Source organism: Vollenhovia emeryi, unplaced genomic scaffold, assembly GCF_000949405.1.
Source record: "Vollenhovia emeryi isolate VEMERY1.0 unplaced genomic scaffold, V.emery_V1.0 DF939211.1, whole genome shotgun sequence".
Lineage (NCBI taxonomy): Eukaryota > Metazoa > Arthropoda > Insecta > Hymenoptera > Formicidae > Vollenhovia > Vollenhovia emeryi.
This window is the reverse complement of record NW_011967155.1, coordinates 500,614-511,142: the sequence shown is the minus strand read 5'-3', so window position 1 is coordinate 511,142 and position 10,529 is coordinate 500,614. Positions and strand designations below refer to the sequence as shown.

Sequence of the window (10,529 nt, the reverse complement as noted above, 5' to 3'; positions counted from 1 at the left end):
TGTTGCTCACTATTATTTTTTATTAGACTTACAAACTTAGTTTCAGTGATGTCATATTGTTCTTTAACTTAGCCGGAATAGCAAGCTGCTTTCGATCATCTGTACACGTGCCATTTAATTTGTGTATTACACAAATCTTTTCACGAAACAGACAGTTTTAAGTGCAAAAGGTGCGAAAGTGCAGAATCACTCCAGCATCCCCTTAATGATAGTATCGTCTTTCGTTGAATATCGTGGTGCTAATTAACTGGAGATATTGATTCGACTTGAATATGATATCAATTGAAATAGGACTAGATCGTGGACATCTACAGAATATTTTCTAGATATCACAGTGAAACCTTCTAAATTTATCAACTCGATTATTAAGTTGCACGTGATCTCAACTTGATTCGAATACGATATTCACCAGGTTCTTCAACGACCTGTGAACCCAGGATCCGTAATATCTTCGCGCGCAGCGCTCGTGGCTCGTGTAATCTTTCTAGAGATATTCCTGAAAAATCGTCGTTAGCGTCAGTAAGATTCACTTTTTTTCCCCCCTGTCCTCGCGTATGAAGGTGGGGATTTGCCGGCGTAAAAACGAAGGAGATACGCGTTCTTCCGCGGATTATAGAATAACGAGGTATGAAATTCAGAAAATGCCCGAAATACGTGACTCTCCGCGATATTATATTACCGCGGGCGCCAGCTCTCTGAGTTGGGATCGTAAAGTAGTCTAAATACTATATCACATTTCTCATCGAGTTCACTAAGAGCCTTCGAGAGCCTTTAATAATGCCGGCGGAACACAGGAGCTTCGGAAATTTTATCGACCTGCCGGATACCCCCGGTTATAAATCACGAGTTTTTATTCCAGTCGGCCGACGAGTCGGACGCCGACAACGAGGACGACTCCTACGAGGATGAAGACGTGGGACAGGGGATGGGCGGGGTGCGCGGCAGAGGGGTAGGGGAGGGGGCGGGCGGGAATAAAGATGTTCACGTTGAAACTGCAACGACCACAGAATTCTTGCATGCAGCGAAATCAGGACTGCTGACCGAGCGCCGTAACTGAATGCACCTGCTGTTACGCGCAGGCACATGCGCGCATACGTGTACATACGTACATACGTTTTCTCGCACACACGTACGCACACACGTACGATTCGGCGCGCGAACACGCGCGTCGGACCGAACGAAATACGAGCAGACCTCATTTTCAATTTGTTTCCGTCTATTTGAAAAATGGAGAACGCAATCCGCGGTCTGCGCGGTCCCCGCTTTTCCAGGCATGCCGCAGAATCTGTGGATAAAAAAAGAAACGAGGAATCATTGCGCCACGAGGGGAGTGACTTTTTTGCCTCATCATACTCTGTTTCAGAATTTCTCTCGAGAGATCGAATCAACGTGTCTCGTTACCGGAGGCGCACGGTTCGAAAAACACGATCTTATTAATCCGATGATATTATCTTGCAGGTACGAGGGCGAAGTTGCGGCCGTCCCGTGTATTTTTACGCTTCCCGATCTTAAAATAAGGCAGAACGTCTGCGACATCGCATTGACATTTCGAGTCGGGTACGCGTTTGCGCTTTAATTAATTCGATCGAGAATAATTTTCCATTTTAATTCCAAAGTTACGTGATGAAGTATGTCACGTCGAGGGAATGATAAAAATGTAAAAAAACGCAGAAGTGTCCGAATGCCACGCCGCTGACGTTGTTCTCCTCCCTCGATAATCCGTTTATTATTATATATTCTTGGGTATTTTACTAACGGTGCGACGTGTACACGCTAATGTCCGACAAAAATTACTAACAACAAACAGGTCCGAAACCTCGGCGAGGGCGGCAACACCTGTCTGGACTCGCCCGCACGCAAGGCCGATTTGCACAAACCGTGTGGGCTGTATCCCTGTCATCGACAGGGTGGAAATCAGGTATACAATAGACGTCCCCCCCCCCTCCCCGAAAAATTTCCTTGACCACATTGTCCCCGTGAAACGCCTGCCCGTGCTTGATGTGTGAAACTGCAGTACGTCCTCCGAGTTGGAAACGGAAACACGATTTTTGTTGAATTTGGTTTGATTTTTACGACGGCCTCAACGGTTCTCCCGCGCTGTCGCTGGCGTTTGGAAGTGCGCATGTTTGACTCCGCATATTTCGAGACATCGAATGCCCGCCGTGGCAGTACACCCGCTGCGTACTTTATTACATCACGGTGCCAGAGTTCACACCATACGTGCGACCGAGATGGTGGATTCTGTATCAAATTTCGATGAATTTGATTTACAAATCGAGTTATCGAGTATAGATCGAGAAATTAGTGAAGAATTTACTGCGACGGGGATGATGAACTACCGGTGACCTGTATCTGCGACATATATGGACGGGCACGACGAATTATTCTGCTACTCAGCATACAAAAATAACAATCGGAAAATTAGCTGAGACTTAATAACTGTTATTTCGTTAATGACCGGACGGACTGAAATTAATCGAATATTACCCCGGAAAGTCGATTATTTTTATTAAAATACGATGCCGAGAAACATTTGCAGACTCGTATAATTAACATTATAGAAAGATGGAAAATTTGGCTGTTCGCGCCGCTCACGTCCATTTCTAACGAGTGCAGGTAAAAGTCTCGGTCCAACTCACCTTTTATCTTGGTGTTTCTACTTCGAGGTCCGTTTCGTATTGTTAAGCGTATTCCGCGTGCTTTTACTTTTTTTTCCGACAGAAATAAGAGCCTGGCTTTTGCAAAATTTTCCGACGGTCCGAAATGAAACCGACCGTTTTGGCTCTCGGCCACGGCACAGCGAGAGCGCTCGTTAGTCGCCGCGGACCGCCGGTATTTAGCCTAATTATTATCGTATATTCCCGCGTGAATAAACAACGCGCGCGTGGATCGCTTCGTTTCGAAATGTGCGCTCCGTAATGCCGCTGCGCAAGCTAATCGAAGCTACATACCGAATTACTAGAAAATCGAGTTTCCGTCTCATCGGCGATATTGACCCGCTATCGTTTCCCCAATGACGCCCGAGAGTGCCTAATCGTACTCGCTCCAATGCCATGTGTGTTCGCGCTTCCGGCCGCTTGGGTATTCTCGAACGGAGCACAGCGACGTAAGGTAGAGCCGTGTGCGCTCTCGCACGAAACGCCGTCGGATGAGCGACGACGAGTCTTTCACCTGCCCGGAGTAACCGTGTGCATTTCTCTTGAATTCTAACGCAGATACGGCAAATCGCTAGCAGAATGTGTATAGATTCATCAGGGAAGTCCGAAGACCTGCATCAGCCGGTGGGCTTGTATCCCTGTCACCTTCAAGGCGGCAATCAGGTACATCCGCGAAGCCGTCTCGAGCAATTCTAAGAGCGCAAAACTAAAGAGAACGTTTGTAACTAACGGACATTCGTCGTGTCGAGTCCCCGGAGGCTTTCCTAATCGTACGACGGATGGGTGCGGACAGGCGTGCATCTCTGATCTAATATCTCTGGTTTCGGGCTCGTAAATCCGCGCGACTTTGCGAATGCGGATCCTTGGAACGCATGTGCGCTCGCGTGCACTCGGCACTAATCGCCCCGCGTTTTCGACCGGCGCGATTAGTGGCGTCGCTAATCTGGTGCAGGTGCTCATCAATCCGTGTCTCTACTGCCCCTCGGTGTGATGGCCCCAATCGCTGCCTCCTGGCACGGTTTCTTACTGTGTTATCATCATTTCTCACATTGATATAGTACGCTTAGATTTTAATCACCGACTCGCCCCATAACTCGCGAATGGGAGAATATCAGGGGGGGCAAAGTATCCTAAACGCATGCACGTTGAACATGTTTCCAATTCTATCCGTTTTTCTTCATCCTCTCGCAATGTAAACCTTGCTCTTTCGTACGTAACACTTTATCGTGCGACTTTAACTCTCAGGACGAAGAGACTTGGCGATTGGTTCGATGCGAATAAAGGTGCAATCGAGCCAGCATCCTTTTTATTCAGGGGCATCTGTTTCTTTTTTTTTCTAAGATATAAAGGTATTAATCGAGCTAGCGACGACGCAGCGATACGCGCGCGGAAAACAACGGCGGCAATTTCATCAGCGACCTCCGTTCATTTATTAGCGAGCTTACGCCCGCCACTCGACGGGATCGAGCGTACAGTGTAAATCCGCGCTTTATCTTGTTTCTTGCACTCATTCGGTCGATTGCTCGGTCTGTTATTAAAGCCCCGCACGAAATAGGACCGCGCGTCCACACGCGCGTCTCCCGCCTTTCACCCACGTGCCGGCGCGCACGTGTGCGCGCGCGGTTACGTATGCGTGCACGCGCGAAACACCGAAACGCCCGGGCGTTTAACAACCGTGGCGACCGGTTACAACCAAAAACACAATCAGTCGGCGGTGCTTGCTTAGCCCGGTAAAGCGCCGCTTTAATTTAGCTGTTTGCCCTCGCAATTAAGCCGCGGTTTCACGGCAATTACGCTTTCGGTCGTCGCCCGCGCGACACTGATAAAGTCGCGCGTCCTCCCCCGCCGGTGCGCTACGCGGGACGAAGAGGGACGCGCGTTGCAGCGCCCGGGATGCTGCGCATCGGTGATCGCGCGGGACCGGTCCGTGATCGCGGATGATGGAAGATGAATAATCGTATCACCGGATGGAAGGCGAGTGCATCGCGAGAGATAGCCGTTGCGGTCGCCGCGGGTGGTCAGTTTACCCGGGACACTACAATGCGTATATCTAGGCTGTCTCTCTCTCTCTCTCTGTCTGTCTCTCTTTCTCTCTGTCTCTCGCTACCTGCTGTAACATAGAATGATCATCGTGCTCGGGAATCATGATATGAAACGTCACGCTGTAATCGTACGAGGCCCGTACAATGATGAACAGAATGATCGCGACACCTTTTTTTCTTAGTGAGTTGAGGCATTTAGATTCAGTGTTACGTTGCAAAATCTTCTTCTCCGAGAAATATTTCATTCGATGACCATTCCGAAACCATTTTGAGCGTCTCCGATCTATTTCTCGAGTAGAATTTTCCTCAGAAAAAGTGTTTCAGGACATAAATCAAGTGTCGCCGCCATTCTGTCCATTACTGTACATAACGGCCGTCGATAAACGCGCCCCTCACGAAGCTGAATCGCCAACTGATTTTCGCGAGTCCTCCCTAGTAGCACAGTGCATTAGCTAAACATTGGCCCGATACAATCAAATATTGGGTCAATGTTTAATCAATGTTTGGTGAAATGCACTGCGCGACTAGGACTGCTATAATTCTTCTCTTCTCTTCCGCGAGGTGCAAAAAGTAACATTTAACTGGTCGCACCCTGGTACAAGCATGCGAGATACGACAAAGCGGTGCGCGTTAGACAATATGTAACACACTTGTATTATACTTGAAGCGGCATAATATACTCTGATTTGAGCGAGAGTTTCAGGCAGAATGGAACGCGGGTCGTCCATGGCTAACGATGCTTGATGATACATATGTGTGCGGTGAATGCTTGCTTCTCGTTATCCCCACTATCCTCTAATTATACTTGTAAAGCACTTGAAAACAACTATATTGTCGACCCGACGGTTCTGACAGCCGCGGTCCCAATCCCGCAGTCCGCTCTCCGTACTAAATTAGTGATAATTAGGACCGCGCGAGCACATGCACATCCAGAACAAGCGCTCTCGCGTCGTTCATTTATCGCGTTATCGTTCGCCTTTTGTGCACTTCTTTTTTTCATTTTCCCTTGAAATTAAGAGGATGCTCCCTTGAAATTAAGAGGATCAGCATGTGAAGCCTAACCACAATTACTTATAAAGCGATATTTTTAATTTCTCTTCGCTTTTTATATAAAGTCGTGAACCCCCCGCTTTGTTTCTACGCGTACTGTAATCGCGTGGAAGAATTTTGTAATTTTATAAAGCCAAATTCAAATTGCTCACGATTAAAAAATCGAAAATTTCAAATATCAATATCTTTCTCATTAGACTTCTGACCCGAGTGTTTCAAGTATTAAAACGTTCTGCTATGCGGTCCGCAACTTATCCTGATATTATTTTAGGCGTAAAAAGTAATAAAAAGATTCAGCAGCGCAAAAACTATATTCGAATGTGTCGGTAAAACAGACGACTTTAGCATCCTCTTAACACTCTCGCGATTTCAACGGACGGATTTTTCCACCTCGCTTCGACGCGTCGAGATCACAATCGAAAGAAAAACCGGCGTTCTCGTTCTCTTATACAGAATCAAGAATATTTCACGGGTACTTTACGGGCGACGTGCGCGAGGGGGTTTAGCTCGCGCGCGGTCCATTCCAGGCAGCTGGAATTGCGCAAACAGCGAGCGGCGCGACGTCCGGACAGATAAGCGCAATTTCGAGGGCCACCGGACTCGATTATCGGTCGACCGGCGCTCATTACGGGGCCGCCGGTCGCCGCTTTGACGCGCCTCCGCCGCGCGTGTTCGCCTTCGAACACCGGCGCGTCGCCCGCGGTGAATAATCGTTGGTCCCGCTCGCGTACACGATCGCCCGGGACAAGTTATTTTACAAACGGCGCGTATTGCGATCGATCGGTCGGCGTAACACCGCGAAAATCCGCGCGTCCGCCCGCGGTCACCGATAATACACCGGTGAGGGATACGCCGCGCTTATTTTCGCGTCCCGCGAGCACGCAATGCGACAGATTAAACGCCGCGGATCGGACGATTTTATACGTTTTTTTTTTTCACCGCCGCGATTCGCAATCCCGCCGATTTTGCGAATATCATTGTTTCGGGGACGGATCGCGATAATACGGGCGCGAGAGCGCTTTATGAAGCACATCGAGAGGAATTTATACATATTAACTACCGAGATTTTAATCGAGTTTTTTTCCCATGTTTTTCGCAATGACGAAATATCCCCGTGCGTTAATATGAATTTTATTCAAGGCAATTCTGTATTTTCGGCCGATGGTTCGTGCAAAATTTTGCTTTTCTTTCTCTTCCACCTCCTAATGGCGTCTGTCAAAATCTCGCTGGTCGCAGGCAAGTCCGCGCGATTCCTAGGAGATATTAATCGAGATCGTTTGTCGCAGTACTGGATGCTCAGCAAGACGGGCGAGATCCGTCGAGACGAGTCGTGCCTGGACTACAGCGGCAGCGACGTTATTCTCTATCCTTGCCACGGCAGTAAAGGGAATCAACAATGGATCTACAATCCTCAGGTGATGGATCGTCCTCGAAATATTCCCCTGCTCCGCGAGAGCGAGTCTTGACTCTTGAGAAAATTAAAATTAAACAATTCGCAAGCTTAGCAAATATAATTTTACAAAGTTGAGCCCTCGGTCCTTGATGCAAATTGCTGCTCGAGGTGAGACTTAAGTCGTCCACGCACCTCTGCTTCCAGACTAACCACATCAGGCACGGTAGCAGCGACAAGTGTCTGGCGATCACGGAGAGCAAGCAACAACTGGTGATGGAGGAATGCTCGACCAATGCCCCGAGACAGAGATGGTCCTTCGAGAATTACGACTCGTCGAAGCTGTGATACCGCGCCTTCTCGCGTCGTCATTCGCATAATCGCGGCCACGGTCCCGAGCGCGCCGGGTCCTGGCTGCCGGGGAAACGGTACTCGATCGCCAAGACCCGCTTCGGCAGATAAATGTCGCGCGGGGAATCCGCGAGAGATCGCAAAAAAATGATTCCTGCGGCGCTGCTCGGGACCGACCTGGTGGACCGGCTCGAGTTCCACGCGTTTCCCCGAGACACTCGTCGGGAAATGTCCATCGACCTCTCATCGGCGAGCTCGGAGTGTGTTAGGACAAAGCGGAAGATCGATCGATGCAACGAACGTTTGCGAGGACAATACACTTAGAGAATTTTGTACTCGAGAAACTGCATTTAATTAGAATAAGTTCCGAGCACCGCTCGAACCGATTATGATTTGAGTTTCATGTAGTAGCCCTAAGTACTAAGAGTATTACGAGAGATTGGCCCGGACGTGGTCGTGGACGAACGTGATCGTATCGACCATCGAATTAGCTCTCGATCGTCACTTTCGTTCACTGATCGTTTGCGCTTCCACGCGGATCGAAAGGGGAAGCGGGATGCCGGATGCTATCACAGAAACGATCGTACCGATCCTTGCCGGCCGAATCGTCGATTATTCGTCTCGATAGCCAATTATTTTCCTCTCGCTCTCCGCGTTACGGCGCCGGCAATTTCCGCGAGCGAATGTGTCTCCGACGAGCCCGAACGCAGCTATTATCCTTTAGGAAAGTAAAGTGCCAAATTTAAAAATACTCCCATCCTAAGCTCGCTGTAACCGGGGACGAACACCGGCGCGGCTCAAATCGCGAGCACGCACCGCCGTTAATGAAAACACGTAGTTGCGTGTGCCGAATGATTTCAGGAGATCGTATTAGACGATATCTGCGCGGTCGTGCCCTTCGGCTAACCCTTGGAGTGCCATGTGCGAGCTCGAGGGGAAAGAAACGCGAGGAGAATTATAACTCCCTTAACGCAGATTGCGTTTGAATAATTTACATTGTTCTCACGCAACGGCTCACGAGATAGCATGCGTCTTATAATCAGAGATCGCTTACCTTCAAGCTATTCCCGTTCACGCGTTTCCCGATATTCGACAAGTATTTCGAAGACGAAGCCAAATAGGAAACGGAGCAATTTTGCCGTACTATTTATATATCATTTCGAAGACGTATACAATCATTTTAACCGACCACTAATGTCACTCCTCATGTTAAACTGTAATCGTCAGACGTCATATCGTTAATAATCGACGATTCGATCATTCGCGTTGCATTTGAGCATTTGTCGATCGCTCACAGTCTCTTGCCGCCTCCTCGGAGGCGAATTCTACATTCCAGACTCGCTGGGGCGAAGGCGGCGACGTTCCGCGTAACGAAAAAAAGAGAATGTATTTTCTTTTTAGTTTTTAACTTAGGTACTCGCGTAGGTTTAATTAGGGACGCGCGGAGGACGAAAACGGCAAAGCATTCCGGAGACGAATTGTTTGATTCTATTTGTATGATACATTCGTGTAAGATACGATATCTCGATGCCAGTTCAGAGAACGTAAGTACCGCCTAAGTAAATCTAAGAGAGTGTCGCTAAGTGTATGAATATGTATGAGCTGCTAATCGTAAGCGGGGGATCATCTTCGCTTTCGACAGCTGCGAACGACACGCGAGCGTGAATCGGCGATTAATTGAATCGTGTAAATTTGCTAGCGCGAAAAGTACACTTTTACAAGGAAACACGGATCGTTTCGTATAATTTTAGCTACATATCACTATACGAGCGCGATCGAGAGTCGACGCGAATAATACAGTCTTCGTATAAAAATAAGATTTTAATCTAAAATACATTAACGAGTCTTTACCTGTTAGTTACGTGTTTAAAAAATTTATAACGTGTTCGCCTGAGAAAGGTCTAATTTAAAACTAGGGGGCGCGCGAGGTTTGATCATTTTATCCCCTAGGTTCTTCGGATATTTCATATTTGAAAATGATTTTTGCGTGCCAACAAAATCACAAATACCGCCGTGTATGCAAAAATGCACAATGAAAAGGTGCAACTGACGATCGTCAGGGTAATACACCTGCCTGTATTATCACTTGTACGTCTACGAGTCTAATCGTGTGGCGCAATTTTATTCCCTTTCTTTTCTTCTCCGTTACATTTGAAGATACAATTATGAAATTGCATACGCCGAAGAAATGTAGCGAAATTTAAATATCACGCGTGGAACGTTTTCTCGACAGAAATTGCGAAAAGGCGTACGTAGCTCTGTTGAAATCAACCGAGTGGGATGTTCAGGAGACACGAGCTGTTTACGCGGCTGCACTTTTCATGCGACGATGCGAGCCGCGTCGCGCCCGAATTCGCGTGTAATTAGTCGTGAACGTGATTGAATGCGTTAAGTGCGTTTAACTGGAAAAGAATTCGAAGAGAGAGAGAGAAAGAGAGAGAGTGTGTGTGTGTGTATGTGTGAGAGAGAGAGAAAGAGAGAGAAAGAAAGAAACATTAGCGAGCGCTGGCCCGCGTACGAGTGCGTGCTTAATTAGACAAGTCTAACTGGCGATTCTTATTTTAGGATTAATCGAGTCTCTCGGGGCCGCAATTTTGCCAATGCGACACACGAGACGCAGTTGAATAGCTTAGGGAGTGTGATTGTGCAAGCCGTGGATAATCTCGCGTGCGAGAATCCCGCCTCGCGATCTCGTTCCTAATGGTCCGACGCGAGCAACGCGAGCGCATATCGACGGGAGACGTTTATACAGATTATATATACGACATTTTCTACATTTGGTAAGGACGTTGCATATCGTAAGGGACAAAGACGATTGATAGTAATTGTAAACGTGGCTAACGCGCGCCGACCGTCGGGAGGAAGAGAGGACGCGCGTTCTCCGCGCCCAAGGCGCCCGTCGCGCATTTAATTAATATATCAAAACGTGCCTTATTTCGTGTATATATGAATATTATTATCATTATTATATCATTACTACAAACCTCTATCATAACGTGCAAGTATTTGTGTTGAATAAATCGATGTTGTTTTATGTTA

The 10,529-nt window shown here is 47.8% G+C and overlaps 1 protein-coding gene across 5 annotated transcripts in view; it reads left to right on the top strand.

The window, feature by feature from the left end:
• Window positions 1–10,529, top strand: part of LOC105561116 (putative polypeptide N-acetylgalactosaminyltransferase 9) — a 250,839-nt gene extending 240,310 nt beyond the window's left edge. For 4 of the 5 annotated variants that reach the window (XM_012010817.1, XM_012010816.1, XM_012010818.1 and 1 more), the window contains 3 exons: window positions 1,808–1,918; window positions 7,036–7,164; window positions 7,347–10,529. In XM_012010817.1, coding sequence (XP_011866207.1) covers window positions 1,808–1,918; window positions 7,036–7,164; window positions 7,347–7,487 — 381 coding nt within the window. In that variant the 3' untranslated portion in view covers window positions 7,488–10,529. Of the gene's footprint in view, window positions 1–1,807; window positions 1,919–3,215; window positions 3,321–7,035; window positions 7,165–7,346 lie in introns of all 5 variants that reach the window. The other variant, XM_012010820.1, reaches the window with a different exon arrangement.